Below are 25,996 nucleotides of genomic sequence, written 5' to 3' on the forward strand. Positions count from 1 at the left end.
GAACAAACTCTGGGAGATAGAGGACAGGGAGGCCTGGCGTGCTGCAGTCCACCGGGTGGCAAGGAGCTGGACACGACTTAGCAACTGAACAACAAAAGAAACCTGTGCTCATTAACAGTTAATCTCCATTTCCTCCATTTTCATCACCCCCCAAAGAAACCTGTATTCATTAGCAGTTAATCTCCAACCCATCTCTCAGCCCTAGGGAACCACAAGTCTAGTTTCTGTCTCTAATAGATTTCCCCATTCCAGACATTCCATGAAAATCAGATAATATGAGGCCTTTTGGAATTGTCATTTTTCACTTTGTGTATCACCTTCAAGGTTCTGTTAGGGAAACTAAAGGGAGGTAGCCTTGTTCAGGCTTCCGAGGCAGGAGAGCAGGCCTCTGATTCTAACCTGCATGGACACGGCAGGACTCTGTGCCCGCTGCAAGCACAGCATGTCGGCAGCACTTTAGATAAGAAGGGGAGGGGGTCTTGGAATCTCTCAAGCCCCTCAAGGCCTGGCCAAGCCCCCCAGGTCTAAGAAGTCTTACGACTACAAAGTGAAACAAACAGCATTGTCAAAGTAAAAGGACAGCTGCATTTTTGCATATCAGTCTGCACCCTGGAATTATAAGCGGGAGCTCCGAAACTGCAATTTGAAGTCTCACCTGTGGGATGGACCCTCTCCCAGTTGCGGCTCCATATTGCTATTAACAAGGGGCTTTGCAGCACTCGACATGTTGGGATGTTGGTCAGCCCAACATGGTGATATATGTAGAGTTACTTTTCCTTACTGTTTCTATTTAATAACTGTATATTGAAATTAAGACAAATAATTACAAAAAATCAAAATTGTTTATGTGTAACAACTGATTTCTTTTGCTGACAAATCTTTTGAACTTAAAATGTAAGTAAAGCTTACAGCAAAACAGGCTCATCCGCATCATAGGTGTCTCATTACTTCATTTCTTTATTGGCTGAATATTCCGTGGTGTGGATATATCACTTTTAACTTATGCATCCAGCAGTTGTTGGACCTTTTGAGCTATTTCTGCTTTTAGGCTATTATGGATTTATTTCTGGACTCTCAAGTCTGTTCCATCAGTCTCTATGTCTATCCTTATGCCGGCCCATACTGTTTTTTATTTCTGTAGCTTTGTAGTAAGCTTTGATATCAGGAACTGGAGAACTTTGCTCTTGCTTGTTTTGGCAATTCTGTATCCCTTGAATTTCAAATATGAATTTAAAAATAATTTTGTCAATATCTGTAAGAAAAAATCTAGCAGGGGTTTTGATAGAAATTGAATTGCCTCTTCTTAGGTCAATTGCAGACTTTGTCATCTTAAGCAACTCAGTTTTGGGGTGGCTTGTTGGGCAACAATGGCTGATCATACAAGCAAGGTAATTACCCCATTTGGGGAAGCATCATTTTATTACAGGTGAAGACAAAGGAAAGTTCCAAATAATCAAACTGTATCTGCAGAGTGTCTCCTTCTAGATGGCAAGCAGGACTTTCCTTCAGACTAAAGAGCCTCTGATCGGTGCCTTTGGCTGCATTTCTGAGTCGAGCCCCTGTCGTCACTTGAGAGACGGATTTGGTGCTGCCTGGCTCACAGCCCTCGTCCAGGCGTGATGTACTAACAGAAACAACCGGACCTGGGATCTCATTTCTCTGCAGCCTTGAGGGCCTCCTACTCGGAGCAGGGATTTGCTGAGGGAAACTGGGGTCCTGGCTGCCCACGCCCGCTCTAATAGAGGGAGGCGCAGCAGCACAGCTGAGAATCTGTGGGTGAGCAGACGACAGGCTTCAGCTACGAGCAAAGGCACTGCTTTTGTTTAGACGGGTGGGCCCCACAGTACGTGGATCCTCACCTCCCAAGCAGGAATCGAACCTGTATCCTCTGCGTAGAGTCTTAAACACCGGACCTCCAGGAAAGGCCCACTTTTTTCCTGGGAGGTTTTTGCCCAAATCCTTCATTTCTGAGTATTTAGTGAGATAATTCGGAGAGAAAAGCCACCTCGGGGTGGATGGCCACCTTTCCCTCTGGCATGTGGGAACGTGAGGGCCGCCTGCAGGCCACCGAGAGGCCAGGCTGGGGGGCCCTCCCGCCGCCTCTGCCCCGTGGGGGCTCCGGCCCGTGGTTCCACTCCTCAGGCAGGAAGGGCCAGGCAGGGAGGAGCCAAGTCACAACAGCTGAGGAGAGAGATCTGCGGGTCCACTCAGTGACCGGGCTACAGGCAGGCCTAGGGTTGGCTTTATTCAGACGGGAGGTGCCCCAGAGGGGCTCAGCCCACGGCATTATACATTGTGAGGGCAACAGGGAGCAAGGCGGGGGTCTAGAAAAGTAACGCCCAGATCCAGACAGTGGAGAAAGACCACGCGAAACCAGCTTAAGGCAAAGACCGGCCAGGGAGAGCGCAGAAGAGGCGACAGAAAAGGAAGAACCCTTCAGCGCCTGATCTGGGCAGCAGCCTAGCGGAAGTAGTTGGGGCAATCGTGGGCGACCAGGCGCCAGGCCTGATCAAAGGCCTGCACGATGGCCGGCTCCAGGGGCCCTTCCTCAGTGGCCGCCAAGTTCTCTTCCAGCTGCTCCAGACTGGACATGCCCAGGATGACTGCGTCCCCACGGGTGCCCTGCAAGGGGAGATGGCCAGACGTCACACGCCGATGCTCCACAGGGACCCCGTAACACACCCCTCCCAGCCCCGCCCCTGCCAGGAACGGGGGTTGGGCATCTTCTTCACACCCTATGTAGTTGTACAAGCACTCACGGTGCCTTCAGCAATCGTAACTATGTGACCCCAAACCCCGTCTTCTTCCGTCCAGCTGCCACGACGCTCACCCTCATTCAGACCTCAGTTGAGAGTCCAGTTCTGCCATCAGCAGCTGTGCAGACGTGGTTTAGCTTTTTAACCCCCAAGACTCAGATCTCAGTTTTCACCGTGCTTGTGGGAATGAGAAATTACACAGAACACTTAACTCTCATTTACTGAAAACCTGCCATATACAGGCCAGAGACTATGCAACCGTGAATGGCTGAGGCTGGAGAAAAGCTTCAGCCAGAAGACAGGGGACACCAAAGAAAGAAGGAAACCCCAACTCTCCCCAGAGGAGCAGGACCAGCGGGTTTTATATCAAGTCCGTGACTACAACGTTCTCTCCCATTCACAGATGTTTGCTCATCAGTAAAACTGGAAAAATCCCACCTCATCAGGCCTAAGTAATCATTCAATCCGTGCTTGTAAAGCCCTTGTGACAGGGCCTGAAATTTGGGCAGCCACCCAGAACAACAGGAAGGCTGCCGTGAGAACCGGACCAGAGGGGGATTTCAGAGGGAAAAACGATTGAGACATCATGCTGGCTCCTCAAAGAGAGGAGGAGCGGGTCTTCCGGGGATGGTGGGGGGTGGGGGGAGGTTACCTGGAGCTGGGAGTGGTGGTACATCCACCGGAGGGCGGCTGAGGTCATGCTGGGGGCGCTGCTGCCGTACGCAGCCTGCAGGGCCTTCTCCACCAGGGCGATGCCCTCGAAGTGGTGCTCCTTCCAGTAGCTGGACAGGTGGGGAGGGTAGCACGGGGTCAGGACCACGGGGTCACACGGGGGCCACTGCCTAAGAGTCAACCGGGCAGCTGCACCCCCACCCCAAGCCTGCAGTATCGAGGGGCTGGTGTCCCCTCAAGCAGGAGGTCTCCTGCTCTGGGGGGCAGTGGAAGCACCCAGGACGCTGGCTCCCTCACCAGAGACCTCATGACGTCTACTCCCAGGAACTCAAACCCTGCCCTTATTTTACCTGGAGAAACAGGCAGCCAGTTCAGGGGCACACGTTGACCCCAGGCCACCTGCTCCTCATCTGGGGCCCTGTCTTTCCCTCCTGGAGGGTGATCACCACTTCTCAGGGATGAACCATGCCTCGGAAGGTTGAGCATAAGGTCCAGGGAGCCTCATTCCTCTCAGGGGTTCCGAGAATACAAGAAGAAACCCTCCAGAGGGTTTCCTAATTCCTCCAGGATTCAAGAGAGCTAGGTCCAGGCAGCAAGGAAAAGCCTGGAGGCCCTAGGAAAGCAGCCTAGAGCGTCTCCATTTCAGACTATGGGGACCCCCTCCCACCCCACCCGTCCTGACACCGTCCGCCCCCAGCTCACCGATTCCTGTAGACCTCTGCCCAGCTGTTCCCAAAGAAGCGGCCCTCGGGCTGTTTCCCGTCCTTGTCCTCATACTTGTACCTGCCGGTCAGCAGGCCTCCTGCGGGAAGGCTGCAGTCAGACCCCCAGCCACTGCCCCCAGAGGCCATCTGGACCGGAAGTGGGGGTGATAGCAGGGGAACCAGGAGGGATGGAGGTCTGGGCAAACCCCTCCCCCTCCCAGGTCTGGGGCCAGGCTTCTCCCGGGTCAGGAAGGGGCAGAAACGGGGTCGGGAAGGCCCTCCCGCCCAGAGAAGCCTGTGCCCGCAGCAGCCCCACAGCCCGTACCAGCCAGAGGGTTGTAGGCGTAGAACCTCAGTCCAAAGCGCCGGAGGCAGGGCAGCAGCTCCGCCTCCACCTGCCGAGTGGTGGCGTTGTACATGCCCTGCAGGCAGAAGGGCCAGCTGAGCGGGGCCGGCCAGGGAGCCCAGCCTGCTCTCAAGTCTTTGGTCAAGACCCCCCAGGACTCCAGCATGGTTTCCAACGTCACTACTTTGGACGGGAAATGGTGCTGGGCCCCAGGAAGGGACGGCGGCCTGGCTCTGCCATCCCACACACATCTGCAGGCACCAACCGCGGGCTGGAGCCTGAGCTCTCAAACAAGTGGATCTGGTGAGGCCTCTGCTTCAAGAGATGTCAGAGTCGAGTTAAAAACAAAGCAGAGTGGGCTCTCCTGATGGTTCCGTGGTTAAGAATCCACCTTTCAAGGCAAGGGACACAAGTCTGATCCCTGGTAGGGCAACTAAGCCTGAAAGCCGCAACTAGAGAGTCTGGGCCGCCATGAAAGACCCTGCATGATGCAGCTAAGATCCGAGGCAGCCAAATAAACAAACAACAAAAAAAGACAAGACAGGACAGGCGACCACATAAAGGTGGCTTCTGTGATCACGGCGGATTCTCAGAAATACTTGCTCAATGCATAAAGATGGGGTCTGGAGACTGGAGGACCCACTGGGCTGTCGGGAAAGGCTTCCAGAGGAAAGTATCTAAGTGACGCCCGGGCACTCCTTCCAGGGAGAAGGGGGAGGCAAGTCCGGACTGACCGCAGAGCCAGAAGCAGGCGGGAAGAGGGGCCAGGGCCTGAGAGGTCAGGCGCCCGTGGCCAGGCTGAGGGCCCCCAGGGGCCGTCTACAGGCTGGGAGCAGGGGAGTGGCTGCTCTGGAGCGGGCGGGTGGGGGCAGGGGGGTGGCCCAAGAGGACCTGGGACCGCAGGTGCCCTGGAGATGGGCGTCTGCAGCCCCGGCCTCACCTGGTACACGGTGGGCTGGATCCAGCCGTTGCTCCTGCACAGGGTACAGATCTCAGCCACCTCCCAGGCGGCATAGTTGGAGAGGCCGAGCTCCACGAACTTGCCCTGCGGGGGAGAGGCCATGTTCAGATCCCTCCGCAGCCCAGAACGCCAGTCCCAGAGATTGGGATCCTAGGCGCGGGGTCCGGCCCCGGCGGCTCTGCTCCAGGACCACCCCAGAGCCTCTGCTCTCTGGGCACCGACAGGCCAGGGTGGGGAGCGGGGGGCCGCCCTCACCTCCTGGTGCAGCTGGTGGCAGGCGCGCAGTGTCTCTTCCACGGGGGTGCCGTGGTCCGGCGCGTGCAGATAGAAGAGGTCGACCCGGGGGCACTGCAGCCGCCGGAGGGACGTCTCCAGCTGGGACCGGAGGCTGTCAGCCTTCAGTGACTTCCCCTCCCAGGGATTGGCCTTGGTGGCAATTTTCGCTTTGGAGGAAGAATGTAATGGTTAATGTAACCACTCACTAGCCACATGACCCTGGAGAAATTACTTAAGTTCTCAGAGTTTCAATTCTCTAATCTACAACATGAGGGTGAAAACGATGGATCTGCCCTCATAAGGAGAGCATGAGGATTAATGTCTCATGTGAGTTCCTGATGTTCACTGCCGCTATTAGTCACGACTGCTGGCTGGTGAGCCTTGGGGCAGAGCCCAAGTCTGCAGAGATGAAGGAAACACACTCCCATCTCTGGCCTCAAGGCGCTCACAGGCTAGAAGCTGATGTTAAATATGAAAGCGTAGTAGAGTCCAGAGCAGACCTGCATGTCCAACTGAGGAACTCAAGGGAGGGCTTCCTGACCCCCGAAGCTGAGTCTCTAAAAAAAGAGTCCCAGCCAACAAGCAAGGGTGGGAAGCACGTTTCAGAGGGTGGGAACTTGGGCAAAGGCAAGAAACCACAGTAGGTGGATCACTGAGTTATAAGAGCGAGAACCCTAGGCAGGGAGCACTGGGACACGAGACAAGAGAAGGAGCTCAGACCCAATTCCAAAGGGTTTTCTCAAATCCCAACCATGGTTCAAAGGTTTCATGAGTGAACCAGTCAGCTGTGTTCACTCCGGCTGCCATACAGACAGACACACCTGGAGATGGACCAAGTATACAAGCTGCTACAAGAATTCGGGAAAGAGATGCAGCTGCAGAACATGGCCCCTGGCAGGTCCATTTGAGAGAGAGGTAAAAGGCAAAATGAGCAGAAGGCAGTGACAGTTTGCCTCTCCCTTCTCGATTCCTGGAAGCATGCACACCTGCACCCCCACTGTAGAGGCGCACCCCCCCACCCCCGCCCCAGCAGAACAAGAGAGTGCTCTGTCTGTCATGCAAGCAGCTTGGAAGTGCTGTAAAGAATGCCTTCTCTCTGGAACGTCTCTCGTGGTCCAGTGGATAGGACTCCGTGCTTCCACTGCAGGGGTTTAGATCCCTGGTTGGGAACTACGCAGGCCTCAGCCTCGCAATGCTCAAACAAAAGAAAGGAAAGAAGAATGCCAGCTCTTTGGATTCTGTACTTTTCACACTTGGCAAAGGCAACTTGGTGGTTGAGAGGGGAGGACCAAGTCCCTCAGCTTCCAGTCCAGATTTTCTCCATCCCCACATCTGTCAATCTCCCTGCTGCATTCTTGGTGTGAACTTTGCCCTGGGTCCAACGTGAGGACTTTGACTCAGTGAGCAGTGAGCGCTGGCCTCAAAGAAGGAAGCGGCTCTATTGCTGATTCATGTCAATGTATGACAAAACCCACTGAAAAAATAAATAAATTTAAAAAAAAAAAAAAAAAGAAGAAGAAGGAAGCGGGAAAGGGCCGGAGGGAGGAAAACCAGTTCAGAAACCAGATTTTCATTAGCCAAGAGAAGCAGCAGGTGAGTTAGAGCGTGGGTCTGAGATGCACATTCCCAGTTCCTGCAGATCCACCAAGCTGTGAATCTAAGGCCAACCCAGAGGGCTGGGAAGGAAGAGCCTCAGGATGAAGCAGAGGCAGAGTGCGGTAGGAACAGTTACAGCCGAGTTTACTGAGTCCGACCTACCAAGCTCCAGGCAACCTCCTAGGCACGTCCAGTGGCATCAGGCTGAAGAGGGACCATCCCTCCACACACACAGCCTCCACTCAAGCCACACCTGCCTCCAGGCTATCCTTCCACACACCAGTCCTGGCACAGATGTGCCCTTTGCCACACACCTTTCTCTCACACCCCTTTCTCTCATTCTCTGCCCAGCAAAGTACAACTGGTCCTCGAGGGGCCAGCTCCAGGACATTCTGAGCCTTTCCGTGGTCCTCTCCCTGCCCTCCTCAAGCCTTCCTCCCCTAAAAGTGCTTCCTCTTCTAGGCTCCTCTGCCATCATTTGCTTCCGTCTTCCCCACTAGACGACGAGCTCCCTGGAGGTGGGTTATACCTCCATAAGAAGCTGGCACGGGGCTACAGAAGTGGACAGGAAGCCCTTACCCCATCTCTCACACCTCCCCACTCTTCAGCCCACCACCCCTGCTCTCCCAGCCTCGCCAGGGGCGATGCTGCAGCTCTCCGTGGGAGAGCCAAGGGTACTGCCAAATGAACGAAGTCTAGTGCCTGATGAAAAAGGGAGCTCGAGGGGGCGCACCGGCGGGGAAGGCAATGGGGAGAGTGGCGGAGGCAGAGCGCCTGGGGACCGTTTACGCGCACCTGGCAAGGTGGCAGGCGGGTTAGGGCACAGCTCTGGAGACCAGTGCCGCAGGGAGCAGCACCAAGAGAGCAAGAGAGGTAGGCAAGCAAGGACTAGACTAGGCTCGGCTAAGACTCGGGGGCTACCGAGTTGCAACCCCAGAAGAGCGGAGGGGAAGGTCTTCCGGAGAAAGCGCTCTTCAGCTGTCCGGAATGGATGCGCAGGGAGCTCGAAGAGCGAGCGGGGGCTTCACAAAACTGCGGGACGGCGAGGGGAGGTCGGTGCCCCGGGCGCGGACGGAGCTGCCGGCCCTGGCTGCGGGGGCGTGGCTGGGTTGGGTGGCCGTCCAGCGCACGGGTCTGCGCCGCACGCGGCGGGGTGAGGACGGGCGGTCGGGGCACCGGGCGTTACCTGTGCAGTCGCGGCCGCCCAGCCCGAGCCCCAGGCCGCCCAGGATGCTCTCGGACCGGCCGTCGTTGTACATGAAGGCCGTGTCCAGCTCAGCGTGGCCGCGCTCCAGGAAGGCGCGCACGGCCGCGGCGCTGGCGGGCGCGTCCATGCGGCGCCCCATCCCCATGGTGCCCAGCACGGTGGCGGGCCTGGCCGGGGAGCCAGAGGCGGCCCGCGGGGACCGGGACATGGCGGCGGCGGCGGCGGCGGCGCGCGCCTCAGGCGGCCGGGAGCTGGGAGCGCAGCGGGCGGCGGCGCGGCCCACCACGCGAGTCAAGGTCCTCAGCATGAGGCCGGCGCCTGCGCGCTGGGACGCCTGCGGCCCGTCCACCCGCCGCGGGGGCGGGGCCCGGCGTCACCCCGCCCCTCCGCACGCAAGGCTCGCTGGCCACGCCTCCGGGGACCGCCCCCGCCCGCAGCGCCGCTCGGGAGGCGGAGCCAAGCGGCTCCGGGGCGGGGCGAGGCGGGACGGGGCGGGGCCTCTGATCAGCTGACCCAGGGAGAAGCCGGAGGACCCAGAAGCCGGGCGGTCCGGACGATCTAGACGCGGTAAGCCGAATTTGAGGCTGGGGCTGCGGGGGGCCGGGGAGGGGACCCCGGGGCTTCGCTGCCACATCCTTCCAACACCTTCCCCCAGTCCGCGGACGGCCTTGGGGCTGCTGCCCCCACCTTAGGGCGCGAGATCCTGGAGCCAGGCTCTCTGGACTGGAATTGGCAGGCTCTCGAGGGCCCAATTCCTCACCCTCTCCCCCATCAGGAGCGACCATCACGACCTCTCCGGCCAGCCTTGCACAGAGGTTAGGGTCTGGGTCCGTTGTTCATCTCCCGATCCTGGCCGACTGGCCCCTTCTGTTCTGACGGCTTTGTTTTCCCCAAAGGCGGGCCAGGGGAGGGGGCCTCGCGGCGAACGAGCGCTGACCCCAGCGGCTTCCCTATGATTATCTTCGCTAAACAGGCGGCTCCGTGCTGGGCTGAGTCACTCGGAGGGAATTTTGACCGAGGACCTGGAAGGCTGGAGTGGGTGGTAGCCCCTAGCCGGGAGGCTCCTCTCCTCAGACGGCACCCCAAGCCTGCAGGGAGCCTAGATTGCTCACTGTTACCCCATGCCTAGGACAGGTTTCCAAAGTGCCTACACGGGCAGTCCGCCTTCGGAGGTATGAGGGCTGGCGTGGTCTTGTCTATTCAGCGCTTGCTGAAGCCTGCTGTTTGCCAGGGACTCTGTAGGGGGGAGGGGAACGCTTCAGCCAGAAGGGAATAACACTATCCCTCCTTATTCTACTGAGTGCTTAAGTTGAGCCAGGCACCGTTCTGATCGCTCTGCCTGTATTATCTCATGTAACTCTGCAGCTAGCCTCCCAGGTGGATACTTATATTATTCCCCCATTTTACAGGTTGGAACTCTGAGGCCCAGTTACTTGCCCAGGAATTCTACACTGGCAGTCGTCAGGCAGGTCAGTTCCAGAGAGCTTTCTTCTCAACCTATTAGCTAACAATTAGGTCTCCCTTCCTTCCTTTGTTTCTCTCCCTTCCTTCTTTCCTTCCTTTCTCTCTCCCCCACCCTCCCTCTTTGTCTCTTGCTGTTTTCTGAACCTTTACTGTGCAGCTGTTGTGTCTAGGTTCTAAGAATAAGTTTCCAACTAGGATGACAGAGAAAAGTGAGCTTGAAAGCGGCGATCCCTGAGGACTGTGATGAGCATTCTTCTGGTGTGTGGAGGAGGGCAGGGGAAGAGATGACAGGTGCTGTCCAGCCACTCCTGTGAGGCCCCTCTGTATTGAGAGGACAGTTTAGAACTGGTCTTGTGAAGTGAAAGTGAAGTTGCTCAGTCGTGTCCGACTCTTTGCGACGCCATGGACTGTAGCTTACCAGGCCCCTCAGTCCATGGAATTTTCCAGGCAAGAGTACTGGAGTGGGTTGCCATTTTCTTCTCCAGGGGATCTTCCCAACCCAGGGATTGAACCCAGGTCTCCCACATTGCAGGCAGATGCTTTACCGTCTGAGCCACCACTGGTATGCCCTTCAGGGTGAGAAGGAGAAACCTAGGGGAGGAGTCAGCCTGGACCTAAATCTGGAGACCTGGGATCACCCTCTGAAGGCCTAGAGAGAGGGACAGGAGATGGGGAGGGGCATCTGGAGTACCCTGGGGCTCTGTCTCAAGGCGTTTGAACTTATCTGGTAGATAAAGGCAGCTTCATTGGGGAGCATTTCTGTGACTCAGTTTGGGATCTGGAAGAGTTGCCTGGCTGTGCAGGGGATGCCTTTCTTCAGGTGTGATCATGTACAAAGAATCCGAGGGCTCGGACTCCACTGGGGAAGCTTCTTACATCCCTGCTCCCCAGCCCAGACACACGGATCCTGAAGTTCAAACATGTGGCCTTCATGATCACAAGGCACCCCTGAATCGGCTATGCTTCAATAAAATTAAAAGCACCACCATCGATAGGGCACCCGTGAAGTACAGCTTACCAAAAAAAAAAATCCCTACTGTGGTCCCCATCGCACCTACAGACCTGGGCGAGTTTTGTCTCAACCCCGGACGTCCATTCGCTCAGTGCTGTTGACCAGAAGGTGGGCCCAGGCTGGCTTCCTGCTTGATCAGAACCTGAGTGACAGGCTCTATGCGCAGCGACACTCAGAGGAAAGCGCCTTCTGGTTGGGGCTCAGGTGTGTCTCAAAGGTGTGTATCCTGAGCCCCGAGCTACACACGGCCCCATGCACGGACAGGGGACCACCCACCCAGGGCCCTGGGCCCTGTGAGCCAAAGTACATCCCTCAAGACACCCCTGCCTCCCTCCCTCACCGGGCATGTGTCCACCTTTTTAGAAAAAATAATTTTGTTGGATTTTTGGCTGGCTGTTAGGCCAGCTTTTCTCCAGTTGTGGCGAGTGGGGGCCACTCTCCAGTTCCGGTGCTGGAGCTTCTCATTGCAGTGGCCCTTCTTTCAATTTATTGTTTGTTTTATGTAGCTCTGGCTGGTCCGGGTCTTCATCACTGTGCAGAGGCTGTCTCTAGTTGCAACAGACTGAGCGCAGACTCGGTGTTTGTGCATGGGCTTAGTCTGCGACGTGGGCTTAGTCTGCGGCACGTGGGATCTTCCCGGAGCAGGGATTGAACCTGTGTCTCCCGCATTTACCACTGAGCTGCCAGGGAAGCCCTCCACCTTCCTTCTTTCTAGGAATGAATAGCCAATCCCTTTTCCAGCGGAACTTCCCGACCCAGGAATTGAACCCGGGTCTCCCGCATTGCAGGCAGATTCTTTACCAACGGAGCCATCAGGGAAGCCTCTCTTTCTTCGCTTACCTGGTGAAAAGACGGGGTGAGAGTGGCCTCGGGGTGCTTGAGATGCTAGCGTCTCATCCTCATTCACTCCCGTGGCGTCAGGCCCTGGGCTAAGAGCTGTGTGTGTGTCTTATCAGTACAGCAACTCCAAAGTGTGAGCGTCGTTTTCCTCATTTTATGCCCAGACTCAGACGGTTACTTGCGCAACGCCACTCAGCCTTATCTTTAAAATGAGGACTGTGTTCCCCTTGCAGAGAAGTTAATGAGGCTGGCGGTGTCCTACCCTGATGACCTGCGGCGGTGTGTGGGTTCTATTGTACAAGAAGAGGGTGGAGGAGGCGATCCCGGGGTGGGGTGGTTGGGGAGCAAAAGGACTGATTTTGAGGTGACTTTAGTGCCGCAAAGGCACCCTTCCTACCTGGACTGGGTGTCAGCCTGGGCTGGCCTTGCAGCTGCTGGTGGCTGGACATAAGATAGACGGCTCCAACCTTAGCTGTGTTGAAGGTCAAGGTGGGCCACTGAGGCACGGGAAGAAGCTTTCAGCCCCCCTTGCGATGCCTCAGAGGGACTGCGGTGGGAACCAGCCAGGCGGTGACCTGCAGTGCCCTTACCCCCAGCTCTGGGGCCCCCTGGCAAGTCACGTTAGCGCTGAGAGCTGGAGCCTCCTGAGAAAAGCAGCGGAGTCGCTTCCTCTCCTTGCCCGCCGCTCCCTAATTGCTGCGGCCTCAGCAGTTCCAGGGTCCAGCCGGGTATCTCAGCCCATTTGGGCCGCTGTGGCAAAGGACCATAGTCTGAGCGGCTTAGAAATTTTTACGGTTCTGGAGCCTGGGAAGTCCGAGGTCAGGATGCTGGGAGAGTCAGTGTCTGGTGAGGACCCATTTCCTAGCTCACAGATGGCTGTCTTCTCGCTGGGTCCTCAGCTGGCAGAAGGGGCAAGGGAGCTCCCTGGGGTCTTTTTTTTAAAATAAGGGCACTAATCCCATTCATGAGGGCTCTGTCTCCATGACCTAAATCCTCCCCAAAGGCTGCACCTCAAAACCCCATCGCACTGCGGGGTAGGTTTCAACACACTAACCTGGGGGCAGGAAGGACATAGGATTGAGTCTGTAGCCTTGTCTACGCATGTCGTTTTATGAGGGCCTTTTGACACCAACAGAAACTGAAAGTGGCTAGAGAAGGCCTCATCCTGGGTGAGGACGGCCCCTCTGAGTGCGGTGAGAAAAGGGGAAGCATGCCTTTGGCTGCAGGAGACCCTGGGTCGCCCTGCCAGACCACACAGGGTGCTGCCGTGCCCAGGGACAGAAGTATGCTGCCATGGGCGCTTCCTGCCCGGGCGGCCCCGGCAAGTCGCTTTCCCAGGTCCTCATGGACGTGTCCGAAGCCCCCACTTCATAGACTGTGTGTGTGTACTCAGTCGCATCCGGCTCTTTGTGACCCTTTGGGCTGTAGTCCGCCAGGCTCCTCTGTCTGTGGGATTTTTCAGGTAAGAATACTGGAGTGGGTTGCCATTTCCTCCTCCAGGGAATCTTCCCGACCCAGGGATTGAACTCATGTCTCCTGTGTCTCCTGCATTGGCAGGCGGGTTCTTTACCCACTGAGTCATGAGGGAAGTTCATGTGCAGCAAAATGCGGAAAAGCTTACACGGTGCTGAGCACAGAGCCGGCTAACCGCTCAGCAATCAGGGCTTGATCCTGGTCAGCAGAGACGCTCCTGCAACCCCGCCTCCTCTCCCTCCCCAGGACTGTCACTTAAGCAGTGACTGCTCTGGGACAGACACCCAGAGGGTGTCAGCCAGTTCCTGGCTTTGGCGGCAGTGAAAACAGGGAAGTGGCTCCCAGCTCCTTGCCAACAGATTCCCCCCACATGCGGGTTGCTGGGAGAATGCGGCTTAGGAGCGCCAAGCTTGAGTTCCAGCCACCTGTGTAACTGGACTCACCTGGTCCTTCTTTGCTGCTTGCCTCAGCTGACCAATATAATGAGGGACAGCCGTACTCTTTCTTTTTCTTCTTTTTGGTTGCACCATGTGGCTTGTGGGATATTTCCCCGACCAGGGATTGAACCCTGGCCCCAGCAGTGACAGCACCAAGTCCTAAACCAATGGATCACCAGGGAAGTCCCAGGACAGTTGTACTTTTTAATTTTTCTGGCCGCGTGGCTTGCAGAACTTCCCTGACCAGGGATCAAACCCGGGCCCCCTGCATTGGAAGCATGGAGTCTTAGTCCCGGGACCCCAGGGAAGTCGCAAGCCGTACCTTAAACGAGAGGACGCACTTAGTGTGCCTGGGCTCAGCAGACCCTCGCAGCATGATTTACAAGAAGAAAAGGTTGGAAACTATCGAAACATTCAAGAGTTAGAACAGAGGTGGCGTCGTTTGAGGGCTCCATCCTCCCCACTAGATTTATGAACTCACTGAACCCTCACGAGTGTATGGGGTCGGGGGAGGCATTGTCATCATCCCATCCTGCAGATGGGGAGACTGAGGCACAGCGAGGCGGAGCGGCTTGCCCGAAGTCACGGTGTTCACAGGCGGGGCAGGGACTCGCATGCACCTGTCTGACGGCAGAGGCAGTGTGTGGCCACTTTGATCTCCGTCCTGGGGTTCAGGGGCTCTGTCAGGGCCAGGCAGGATGCCTGGGGTGGGCTTAGAGTGGCAGGATCACAGCGAGGCCCGGACCTCCTGAGGCTGAAAGTCCCTCTCTTCTCCCGCAGAGCCGTCTCCTGCCTCAGCACGCGGCTCCCTCCCCTCATCCCTCCGCAGCCATGGTCTGGATGAAGCTGGGCTCCGCCAACTTCTCCAGCTGCCCCAACGGCTCCAGCCAGTGGATATGGGACGTGCTCGGCGAGTGCGCCCAGGACGGCTGGGACAAGGCCAGTGTGGGCCTGGGCTTGCTCTCCATCCTCTGCTTCGCGGCATCCACCTTCCCGTGAGTAGCACCAGGGCTGGGCTGCATGGGGTGGGCAGGGGGCTGCCTTGAGGAGGGGCTGCCTGGAAGGCCCTGGGCCTCTCCAGACTCGCGGCCACGTGTGATCCCCCCCAGCCCCACTCACTGACTTCCAGCCCCCCCGGAGGGCCCCACAGCAAGCCCCTCTCTAGGGCTCACCCAGCGCTCAGCCGTGCTGACACGCAGATGATAATCACACCACCTGTTGACTGAGATCCGCCGTGTACCCAGCTCTTCTAAGACCCTGACATAGCTTCACCCTATTTAATCCTCATAAGCTGAAGTTCCAGTACTTTGGCCAGCTGATGTGAAGAGCTCACTCATTGGACGAGTCTTCCCCGATGCGGGGAAAGACTGAGGGCAGGAGGAGAAGGGGATGACAGAGGATGAGATGGTTGGATGGCATCACCAACTCCATGGACATGAGTTTGAGTGGACTCCAGGAGTTAGTGACAGACAGGGAGGCCTGGCGTGCTGCGGTCCATGGGGTCACAGAGAGTCGGACATGACTGAGCGACTGAGCGACAGTCTCCATAACCACCCTGTGAAATCTGTAGTGTTCCTATCCTGTCTACTGGGAACCCAGAGAGGCTGAATAACTGGCCCTGAGTCGCACCACCAGTCAGAGAGGAGGCAGAGTGGAGGGCTGGGATGCATCAGCTCGGCCTCTGTCCTGAGACCATCTGGGGAAGGGCACGCCACGATTACGAAACAGCGTGGCCGCTGCTGGGGTTGGGGACAGCGACCCGGCGGGCCCCCTGAGTCCCTTCACTGCCCCGGGACTCAGTTTTCTCATGTGTAAAATGGGGATACTCTTCCCTACCTCACAGGGTTTAGGAGGACGGCCTTCACACACTGTGCAAGGGGGTAAGGCTGGCAGGGGGGCAGGGAGAGGAGAGGTCGAAAAGGTCATCAAGGGCCCTGCGGTGTAAGAGCATTCTCCACCGTTAGGACATTTTATGCTCTTTCTTCTGTGGGAGAAAGATAGTGGTTTAACTGAGAGATCATTCATATACTGTAGAGTTCGCCCTTTTAAATGTGTGAGTTCACGGCTTTATTATCTGCAGAGCTGTGTAACCGTCACCACAGTCAGTTTTAGAACATTTTCACCACCCTGCAGAGAAACCCGGAAAGAAATGAGTCGTTCCTCATTTCCCTCTAAAGCTCCCGGCCCAGCCGCCAGTCCACTCCTGTTTGTAGGTTTACCTGTTCCGGATACTTCGTGAGTAGGTCATACGTTGCGTGGCCTTCTGTGAATGGCCTCTTTTGCTCATCACAACATCTTCAGGGTTCATCCTTGTTGTACATAATGTCAATACTTCATCGTTTTTTAAAAAGATTTATTTTTATTTTTTAAATTTATTTGACTGGCTGTATCAGGTCTTGGAGAAGGCAATGGCACCCCACTCCAGTACTCTTGCCTGGAAAATCCCATGGGTGGGGGAGCCTGGTGGGCTGCAGTCCATGGGGTCGCAAAGAGTTGGACATGACTAAGCGGCTTCACTTTCACTTTTCACTTTCACACAATGGAGAAGGAAATGGCAACCCACTCCAGTGTTCTTGCCTGGAGAATCCCAGGGACGGGGGAGCCTGGTGGGCTGCCGTCTATGGGGTCGCACAGAGTCAGACACGACTGAAGCGACTTAGCAGCAGCAGCATCAGGTCTTAGTTGTTAAGTGTGAGCTTAGCTGCCTGACCAGGGATCAGACCCGCGTTCCCCTGCATTGCAAGGCAGATCCTTAACCCCTGAGCTACCAGGGAAGTCCCAGCACTTCATTCTGTTTCACATCTGAATAGTAGCTTGTTGTATGTATATACATTTTGTGCTTTCATTCATCCATTGATAGACACGTGGGTGAGTTCTGCCTCTGGCCAGTATGATTGAGGCTGCTCTGCAGGTTCACGTATGAATTCTTGTGGGGACACATGTGTCTGCTTCTCTTGGGCATGTACCTAAGAGTATACGGGTATACTGGGTCACTTGGTCACTGTCTTCAGTCTTTAAAATATGCCTTTAATTTATTTCTGGCTGTGCTGGGTCTTGGTAGCTGCCTGCCGGCTTTCTCTAGTTGTGATGATCCGGGGCTGCTCTCTAGTCGTGATGCGTGGACATATCCTTGCAGTGGCTTCTCTTGTTAGAGCACATAGGCCTAATCACCCCGAGGCATGTGGAGTCTTCCCGGACCAGGAACCAAACCTGCGTCTCCTGCATTGGCAGGTGAATTCTTCACTACTGGATCATCAGGGAAGTCCTGTGTTTAATCTTCTGAGGAACTGCCAGAGTGTGTTTCCAAAGTGGTCGCACCATTTTACATTCTCACCCACAGCATATGAAGGCTCCAGTTCCTCTGAATCTCCATCAACACTCGTTAATAGTCTTATCTTTTTTATTATTGCCATCCTAGTGGGTGTGAAGTGATATCTCACTGTAGTTCTGATTTGTGTTTCCCTGATGGCTGGTGATATTAAGTAGCTGTCCATGTACTTACTGGCCAACTTCTAGTCTCTTTGGAAAAAGGTCTGTTCAGCTTCTTTGCCCATTTTTCAGTTGGATTATTTGTCTTTTTGTGGTTGAGTTGTAAGAATTCTTTATATATTCTAGATGTATTTTGCTAAGATTTTTCTCTTTTTCTGTGGGTTGTCGTTTCACTTTCTCGATGATGTCACATGAAGCACAAAAATTCAAAAATTTGATGATGTCCAATTTGTCTAGTTTTTCTTATGTTGTTTATACTTTTGATGTGTATGCATGTGTGCTATGTTGCTTCAGTTGTGTCCGACTCTTTGTGACCCCATGGACTGTGGCCCGGTAGGCTCCTCTGTCCATGGGCATTCTCCAGGCAAGAACACTAGAGTGGATTGCTATGCCCTCCCCAGAGGATCTTCCCAATCCAGGGATTGAACCCACATCTCTTATGTTTCCTGCATTGGCAGGCGGATTCTTTTCCACTAGCGCCACCATGCTTTTGATGTAATTTCTAAAAAATGATGGCCTAATCCTGGTAAAAAAAGATTCACTCTTATCTTTTCTTCTAAGAGTTTTATATCGATTTCTCCAAGTCTGACACCAATTCCGATGTGTGTCTTTTCCCCACACAATCAAGCAGTCAGTTCTTACACTGTCTATACCTGAAGACATTTTCAGGTCCCACAGGTTAAGGACCCAGTCCTCCAAGTCCCACAAGAGTACTCTCTCCTCCCCACTTCAGAGACCAGGCCAGGGTGTCCCCTGAGCTTCTGACCTCGTGCTGTGGATCGGGCTTCCCCCACCCCTCGTCAGGTTCGATGAGTTTGCTAGAGCGGCTCACGGAACTCAGCGAAGTGACTTTTGTAGAGGCTTTGTTACACAGTCGTTGGTCATTAGTGACTGGGCAAGCAGCCTTTCTCCCCTCTGGAGGGGGTGAAGGGGGCAGGACAGCCCCCGCCCCCAGCCTGAAAGAACGTCCTAACCATCCGATCACACAGGCGGTCCTCGCACTCAGGCGACCCAAGGGCTTTCCAAAAGTCAGCTCGTTAACGTTACAAAAGATGTCTCTCCCCCTCTCTCTTTCTCTTTCTCTCTCTCTCACCCCTTAGGACATTCCAGGGGTTTTAGTAGCTTTGTAGGGAGCAGGGGGAAAAAGCAAATATATATCTTTCTTGTTATAAACCACGGTATCACAAATCAGCTCTTACTGTAGAGCTTTGATTCAGTTTGAGCTGCATTTGGTACACGGTGTGAGGTAGGGGTCCACCCTCATTCTCTTGCGTGTGGTACCCAGTTGTCCCCAGACCAGGTGTTAAAAGGACTACCGTCACCCTATGTCCCAGCATGCTGCTGGGAGCTTGACATGTTTCTGACTCACCTTGTCCCAGCTGCCACTCCGGATGTGCCAAAAGTAGGCAGAACCGACCCCATCCTTGCCTTTGCAGAGCTTCGTTAGAGGAAGAGGGTGAGGGTCAGGGAGAGATTGGAGGCGGAGAGGCTGCCTTGGAGGCTGTGCCAGCTGTCCGCAAGCGGTGGGGTCAGGGTGGTCGGCTCAGTGGCCCTGAGGAGGCAAAGTGGGCAGAGCTGGGTGACCGGTGGAGGGAAGAGAGGGACTTCCTGTCCTGGGGTGAGAGTGTCCCCAAAGCCACGAGGAGCGGGCTAAGGCGTCTCCTTTCCAGCAGGGCGTGATGCCAGCCCTGGGGCTGGCTGGTTAACCAGGGAGGGGGTGTCAGAGGTCTGGGAGAAGCCCCAGGTGAGGCTGGAAAGGCAGCCACCTGCAGCTTCTCCTTAGGACTTACTCGGCCTTTCGTGAGAGTGATGGAATGACCATCCCTGATGGATGGAGACTCTTCAAGTCACCATGTCCTGGGAGGTACTTTACTCAGGGCTGCGGGTCAAATTTTGGGCCTTCTCAGGGCCTGGCCTGTGCTGGACACGGTCCCGTCCCTCAGCAGGCTTGAGTCCGGGAGGAGGTAGCTGGCGCTGACAGCGCTCACGTCTGAGAAGGGCCTGAGGAGGAACTGAAGTTTCCTGAAGGATGCAGAGAAGGGCTGGTGGGCCGTCCGCTGAGGCTGAGTTTGGGGGAGGAGAGTGGAGAGGTGGGGTGGCCTGCGGTCCGGTCAGGACGTGCTCTGGAGGGCGGGGTCCTTGCCGAAGACCGTGGGAGGCTCTGAAAGATCTTGGTGAGACGGGGGTTTTGGAAAGATCCTTGAAGGCTTCCCTGGCGGTCTGGGGGTTAAGATCTGCCTTCCAGTGCAGGAAGCCTGGGTTTGACCCCTGGTCAGGAACTAAGATCCCACAGGCCACTCAGTGTGACCAAGAAAATAAATAAAAATGAGAGAGAAAGAAAAGAAAGATCCTTGAGAGGGAGGCTGGAACTGCGGGGCAGAGGGTACCTGGTGGGGCGCTCAGCAGGAGGGTACCTGGTGGGGCGCTCTGCAGGAGATGGCGGGGAAGGCCCAGGGCCCAGCCCAGCTGTCCTAGTTTCTGTCTCCAGCGATCAATCGCCGGATGAGGTCCTGTTTGGGCGTTCCCTTTTACTAATTTAAATACATGCAAACGACTAAAGAGACATGTAAGCGGCAGGTAAGCGGCAGGTGGCCCTCGTGGAATGACTCACAGCAGGGCTGGAGCCCGGGAGCTGGGGTATGAATCCTGGTTCCCGGACTTTGCACCCCCAGAGAGGCCCATCAGCCACAGGGACTTGCCGCCTTGGCATCTCTAAGGGGAGAGCTGCAGCCCCGCCCCTTCTCTGCTGCCCTCGATGATAACAGGCGAGGTCTGGCCCATCTTATCCTCCATCTCCCTGCAGATAGGGCAGCGGCCAGGCCCCGGCCTGCGGCCACAGCCATCCTTCCTTCACACCACTCCTGACCCCAGACCCCTCCATAGAAGAGTGAGCCCAGGGTCTCTGGGACACAAAGCGTCGGGACCCTCTGAGCCCCGGTCCCAGTGAGAGCCTGCTCTGGGGGGAGTCCGTACTCCACCTTGACTCTAGCAGGAGGCGTGTCCCAGAGAGCTGGGCTGGAAAGGATTCCCCGGTGAGAAGCCCCAAAGGGCGAAGATAGGCCCATGAGGATGCTGCCCGAGGGGGTCAGCCCCAGCAACCCCTGTGCGGCCACCCCCCAGCCCCAGTCTCCCACCTTTACGCTCCACGCGGTGTCACAGCCAGGGGCTCTGAGCGCACGACTCCCTCCTCCCCCCTGTCTCCCTCCTCCCCCCAACTCCATCCTCCCCCATCTCCATCCTCCCCCATCTCCCTCCTCCCCCACGTCTCCCTCCTCCCCCGTCTCCCTCCCCCTCCTCCCGTCTCCCTCCTCCCCTGCGTCTCCCTCCTCCCCCCCTGTCTCCCTCCCCCCGTCTCCCTCCTCCTCCCCGTCTCCCTCCTCCCCCCCGTCTCCCTCCTCCCCCCGTCTCCCTCCTCCCCCACGTCTCCCTCCTCCCCCATCTCCCTCCTCCCCGTCTCCCTCGTCTCCCTCCTCCCCCGTCTCCCTCTTCTCCCTCCTCCCCCCATCTCCCTCCTCCCCCGCGTCTCCCTCCTCCCCCGCGTCTCCCTCCTCCCCCGCGTCTCCCTCCTCCCCCTGTCTCCCTCCTCCCCCCGTCTCCCTCCTCCCCGTCTCCCTCGTCTCCCTCCTCCCCCTGTCTCCCTCCTCCCCCGCATCTCCCTCCTCCCCCATGTCTCCCTCCTCCCCCATCTCCCTCCTCCCCTGTCTCCCTCCCCTTCCTCCCGTCTCCCTCCTCCCGTCTCCCTCCTCCCCGTCTCCCTCCTCCCCCGCATCTCCCTCCTCCCCGTCTCCTTCGTCTCCCTCCTCCCCCCCGTCTCCCTCCCCCCCGTCTCCCTCCCCCTCCTCCCCCGTCTCCCTCCCCCTCCTCCCATCTTCCTCTTCCCACATGTCTCCCTCCTCCCCCACGTCTCCCTCCTCCCCATCTCCCTCCTCCCCATCTCCCTCCTCCCTGTCTCCCTCCTCCCACCATCTCCCTCCTCCCCCATCTCCCTCTCCCTCCTCCCCGTCTCCCTCCTCCCCCCATCTCCCTCCTACCCCCCTCTCCCGTTTCCCTCCTCCCCCGCAGCCAGTACATCAAGGCCTGCAAGACGGGCAACATGGACCAGGCCCTGTCGCTGTGGTTCCTCCTGGGCTGGATCGGCGGAGACTCCTGCAATCTCATTGGCTCCTTCCTTGCTGACCAGCTGCCCCTGCAGGTGGGCCGGCCCCCGGGCAGGGTGGGCTGCCAGGGACAGCCGCGGCAGAGGCATCCTTCCATCTAGTGAGGGCCCCCCTCTGCCTGCTGCCCACCGTGACGACAGGCTGGTCCCTGCCTTCCGGTGGGCCTCAGTTTTCCCATCTACACAGTGAGCACATCAAACCAGACAGTGGCTGGGGGCTTTGAGCTCTGAGGTGCTAAGAGCCTGATGGAGCTTTCAGGGCCCAGGGCCCTGCAAGAGGAAGCTTTTCCCTTCTCCTGTGATTGGGTGGAGCTGAGACTTGAAATCAGGACCCTCTTGTCTCCCCGAGGGGGACCGTGAGTACCTGCTCCCGGGTCAGGCTGGACTGTAACGCCCCATTTTGTGCTGCCTGGTCACCCCGGCCACCGATTCCTCCCTCTGCCCGGCCAGGCACCTGCAGGCCGTCCCCTACCTGAAGTCTAGCTCTGCCAGGTTAGGGATTGCCACCCGCTCCGTTCCAGACCTGCAGACAGGAGTCCCGAGCGCTGAGGCTCAGGGCCACCCGGCCGGCATGAGGCCGAGCTGCCCGGTGCTGGCGTGTGGCCCCCACGCCTGGGACCGCCGCCAGCGCCCTGGCCCCCCTTGCAGACCTACACGGCCGTGTACTACGTCCTGGCCGACGTGCTGATGCTGTCACTGTACTTCTATTACAAGTTTAAGAAGCGCCCTTCTCCGCGTGAGTGCAGGGGCCCCTGGGCGTCGGGGGCCTGGGGGAGGCGGTGTCCTGTGGCTGGTGGTACACCGAACCCCAGAAAGGCTTCCTCTGGCCTTATCTGACCGCCGCGGCCTGATGCCCTGATGAACCGAGATAGAGGGCAGTGAGCACGCCTGGGCAGGGACACGGGGAGTCCCTGTCACGCGCACAGTCTCCTTCAATGAACACAGCGTCGGCTGCTCTTCTGCACCCGGCCCACAGGCCATCGCTGCCCTGAAGTGTTCCCAAGGGGTCAGATCCCGGGCTTTACAAGAAATGACCCAGATACATGGGGTGGGGCTTCATTAGCATTTCCATGCTCCGTAACCCCCTTCCTGCCCCCATCGCCCTCACCGAGTCACCCTTACAACCCTAGGAGAAGGGTACTCTCGTTATACCCATCCTGCAGATGAAGGATGAAAGCTGAGAGGTTAGGTCACTTGCCCAAGGTCACACAGCCACTGAGGGGCAAGGCCAGGACTCAGCCCCGCCTGTCTGCCTGCACTCAGACCCCTCACCTCAGCGTCCCCCCACCTCACGTCCAGGGTCTGCCCCCATCAACTCTCTGCTCTTGTTCATCCTGGGCGTGGTGTGTACCACCCCGCTGCTGAGAAGCGCTGGCTCGGTGGCTGCCCCGAGGGAAGTCTTCCAGGGGCGGACACTCCTGTCCGTGGAGCCGGGCAATAAGGTGAGACGCGGGCGTGAGAGGGTGGAGTGGGGTTGGGGCCACATGGTCGGGGGGATCGCTCCCCAGAAGGGAGCTTGGGGCCCTTGCCCTTCACCCTTGGCCTCTGCTGGGCACCGAGCAGCCTCCCCCGCCCTCTCAGCCCTTCACGAGAAAGGAGATCATTGGCTTCGTCATCGGCTCCGTGTCCAGCGTGCTGTACCTGTTCTCCCGGCTGCCTCAGATCCGCACCAACGTGAGCTGCGGGCAGGGGGGCAGGGCCGTGGGCAGGGCCGACGGGCAGCTTGGGCCCCTGGGTGAAGGGCTAGCACGGGGGTGCGGGGTCTTCGTGGAGCAGGTTTGGTCCACCCTCACTGTTGGCTTGGGTAATGGAATCCGGTTCTCCAAGCTTCAGTGTCTGCCTCTGGGAATGGGCACGAGATGCCAGGCTGCTATCCGGGGGTACAGGACCCCTGCGTGCCCCGGGGAGGTAGGAGGTCAGGTGGGAGCGAGAGGCTGAGGAACCAGGGCCGTGGGGGCTTGCTGAGCTGAGCTGGCATGGGGCTGGGGAGCGGGCAGCTTGGGGCCAGCAGGGTAGCACAGCCTCGATCTCCTGCCGACCTGGGCGAGGATGTTGGAGCGGGGATGAGGAATCAGGCCCTGGAAGGGACGGTCTGGGCCCCAGGCCTGTGTCGGGCGCTAGTCACACCCTGTGCAGTCAGCTCAGTGTAACAGGGCAGACGGGCACGTGGACAGTTACGGTCCAGAGAGACAGGAACACTGCTGGAGGTCTCTGACCCTCTCCTTTTCCGCCTCCAGTTCCTGCGGAAGTCGACCCAGGGAATCTCGTACTCACTGTTCGCCTTGGTGATGCTGGGGAATACGCTGTATGGACTGAGTGTGCTGCTCAAAAACCCCGAGGAGGGCCAGAGCGAGGGCAGCTACGTGCTACACCACCTGCCCTGGCTTGTGGGCAGCCTGGGCGTCCTGCTGCTCGACACCATCGTATCCTTCAGGGTGTGAGGGCGGGTGGGGCGCTGGGGCTGCAGCAGCCTCCCCTGTACACAATTTCAGCATCCATGCATCCATCTATCCATCATCCATCCATCCATCCATCCATGCATGCATGCATCCATCCATACATCCATCTCTTCTTCTATCCATCCATCATCATCTATCCATCTGTGCATCCATCCATCATCTACCCATCCATCATCTATCCATCCATCCATCCATCTATCTACCCATCCATCCATCCATCCATCCATCCATCCATCCATCCATCCATGCATCCATCTGTTCTTCTATCCATCTATCTATCCATCCATCTATCCATCTGTGCATCCATCCATCTATCCATCATCCATCCATCCTTCTATTCATCCATCCATTATCCATCCATCCATTCTTCTATCCATGCCTCCATCCATCTATCCATCATCCATCTATCCTTCTATCCATCCACGCATCCATCTATCCATCCATCATCTATCCATCTGTGCATCCATCCATCCATCCATCCATCTGTGCATCCATCTATCCTTCTATCCATCCATCCATCCATCTATCCATCCATGCATCATCCATCCATCCATCATCCATCCATCTAGCCATTCAAGAGTCAAACCTCCCATGTTCTGGGCACTTCTGTAGGCACCAGATCCAGTCATGAGCTAGAACAGATGGCCCTTGCCTTGGGGAGCTTATAGTTCAATGGAGAGGCTGACAGGACACACATAATCATAAGTAATTCACTGCGGTGCCACCGAGTACCGCGGAGAAGAACTGTAAGTGTGTGTGACCAGGGGTTTAGAGGTTTAGAGGCTCAGCAGAGGCCTCCACGAGTGCCATTTGAATTGTGCCCTGAAGGAGAAGTTAGGGAGGCAAAGGCAAGGGAGGAATGTTTGCGGCAACAGCTCGTGCAAAGGCCCTGGGGAGCAGGGCATAAATCAGCCCATCCAGGCCGGAGAAAGTAAAGCTGCACCTTGGAGACACACGTGAATTAGAGACAGAAAAAGCTGAGTTCCAGTCCTGGCTCCCCTGTGTCCTGTGTGACGTGGAGCACTCTCCGTGTCCCCTTCTTGATGTTCATCAAGTCATGGGCAGTCACATGAGCCGAGGTGTCTGGAAGTCCTCGGCAGTGGACCTTGCACACCGTGGGTGCTCAGTAAGGGCTTGCCAGGGGCCAGGCAGGGCGTTACTTTGATCTCCTTTGGGAGGAAGTAAATGTGGCCCTTGTTTTAATGTCTGTGGCATTCCGGGTGGGTGCAAAGAGAGATGAAGAAAAGCTAAGCTCTAGTGTCCCCAGATCCCCGCCCCCCAACACTGCCACTTGGGGGACCCCCTAGGATGTTGGAGGGGGGAGGAAGGCCAGATGGTGGGGCTGGGGTCAGAGGAGGTTGCCTGGGGGAGGAGGACCCCGGTGCTGGACTTGGCAGATGAATGGGGTTTGGCGAGGGGGACAAACAGGGGCCGGGAGGCCACGGCTGACCCTTCCCAGCAGCAGGGTGCGGGGCAGGGAGGGAGGGCAGAGGGGAGCAGCTCTGAGCAGGCCCCCGGGGCGGGACCTGCCCGTCTCCGCGTGTTGGGCCTTGACGTCGACCCCCAGATCTCCGTGCAGTTCTTCATGTACCGGCACGCCGCCCCCTCATCCGAGCGCCAGCCGCTCCTTCCCGGCTGAGCAGGACCAGGCTGAGCCCAGGAGGTGCCCGGGGCCTCCTGACGCCCCCAGGAAGGGAGAGGCGTGCAGTGACGGCGCTGCCTGCCCCGGTCTGGGCCGGGGGGGCGCCGGGGAGCCTGGAACTGCCGGCCCAAACGCCCCTCCAGCACCCCCAAAGGCTCGTGAGCTGAAGCCCTGGCTGACTGCCTCTTCCTGGAGGACGGCCCTTGGGCCCCCCACCCCAACTTGGGACTTGTCCTCCGCGGGGCCGGAGGCCACTCTCCCTGGAGCCCGGGGAGGGGCTGCAGCAGACACTCGCCCCTCAGAGTACCTGAGCCCCATGGCTCACCTACCTCACTGCCCGTCACCCCCTTGGCACCCCCCACCCCCCAGGGAGGGGCCCAGGCGCACCCAGGCCTGCCCTGTCCACCACACGTGGCCTAGTAAACGGTACTCCCAGGCGGCCTGTGGTGGTCTTCCTTCCCCAGATGCCAGGTTCTGGGGAATGGGGAGGGATGGGAGTCAGGCCC

General features: G+C 57.4%; 2 protein-coding genes across 4 annotated transcripts; one reads left to right on the top strand and one right to left on the bottom strand.

The window, feature by feature from the left end:
- Positions 1-823: 823 nt before the first annotated feature.
- On the bottom strand, positions 824-8,825 carry LOC133060551 (aflatoxin B1 aldehyde reductase member 4-like). Its single transcript, XM_061148047.1, has 7 exons — positions 8,498-8,825; positions 5,695-5,882; positions 5,419-5,523; positions 4,458-4,554; positions 4,131-4,230; positions 3,409-3,538; positions 824-2,622 (listed from the first exon to the last, which is right to left on the bottom strand). Exons 1-7 carry the CDS (start codon positions 8,823-8,825, stop codon positions 2,461-2,463), a joined length of 1,110 nt encoding a protein of 369 aa, XP_061004030.1. The 3' UTR covers positions 824-2,460.
- A 213-nt stretch (positions 8,826-9,038) lies between these two features.
- On the top strand, positions 9,039-25,773 carry SLC66A1 (solute carrier family 66 member 1). Of its 3 annotated transcripts, none has more exons than XM_061148049.1 (9): positions 9,039-9,085; positions 9,928-9,987; positions 14,525-14,739; positions 21,296-21,425; positions 22,038-22,125; positions 22,689-22,831; positions 22,971-23,063; positions 23,627-23,812; positions 25,416-25,773. In XM_061148049.1, exons 3-9 carry the CDS (start codon positions 14,576-14,578, stop codon positions 25,485-25,487), a joined length of 876 nt encoding a protein of 291 aa, XP_061004032.1. In that variant the 5' UTR covers positions 9,039-9,085; positions 9,928-9,987; positions 14,525-14,575; the 3' UTR covers positions 25,488-25,773. The 3 variants fall into 3 exon arrangements, with proteins under 3 accessions (XP_061004032.1, XP_061004033.1, XP_061004031.1); XM_061148048.1 differs by lacking the exon at positions 9,039-9,085 and adding an exon at positions 9,114-9,333; XM_061148050.1 differs by lacking the exon at positions 9,928-9,987.
- The last annotated feature ends 223 nt before the right edge of the window (positions 25,774-25,996 follow it).

Source organism: Dama dama, chromosome 8, assembly GCF_033118175.1.
Source record: "Dama dama isolate Ldn47 chromosome 8, ASM3311817v1, whole genome shotgun sequence".
Classification (NCBI taxonomy): domain Eukaryota; kingdom Metazoa; phylum Chordata; class Mammalia; order Artiodactyla; family Cervidae; genus Dama; species Dama dama.

Bases quoted from the DNA above. Each gene is read 5' to 3' on its own strand.
- LOC133060551 (XM_061148047.1), bottom strand. From the start codon at position 8,825: ATGCTGAGGACCTTGACTCGCGTGGTGGGCCGCGCCGCCGCCCGCTGC. The intron at 4,231-4,457 runs GTACGGGCTGTG...GCCTTCCCGCAG, and splicing joins CGCCTACAACCCTCTGGCTG to GAGGCCTGCTGACCGGCAGG. The intron at 3,539-4,130 runs GTGAGCTGGGGG...CCACCTGTCCAG, and splicing joins GCAGAGGTCTACAGGAATCG to CTACTGGAAGGAGCACCACT.
- SLC66A1 (XM_061148049.1), top strand. From the start codon at position 14,576: ATGGTCTGGATGAAGCTGGGCTCCGCCAACTTCTCCAGCTGCCCCAAC. The intron at 22,126-22,688 runs GTGAGTGCAGGG...CCTCACGTCCAG, and splicing joins TAAGAAGCGCCCTTCTCCGC to GGTCTGCCCCCATCAACTCT. The intron at 22,832-22,970 runs GTGAGACGCGGG...CCGCCCTCTCAG, and splicing joins CCGTGGAGCCGGGCAATAAG to CCCTTCACGAGAAAGGAGAT.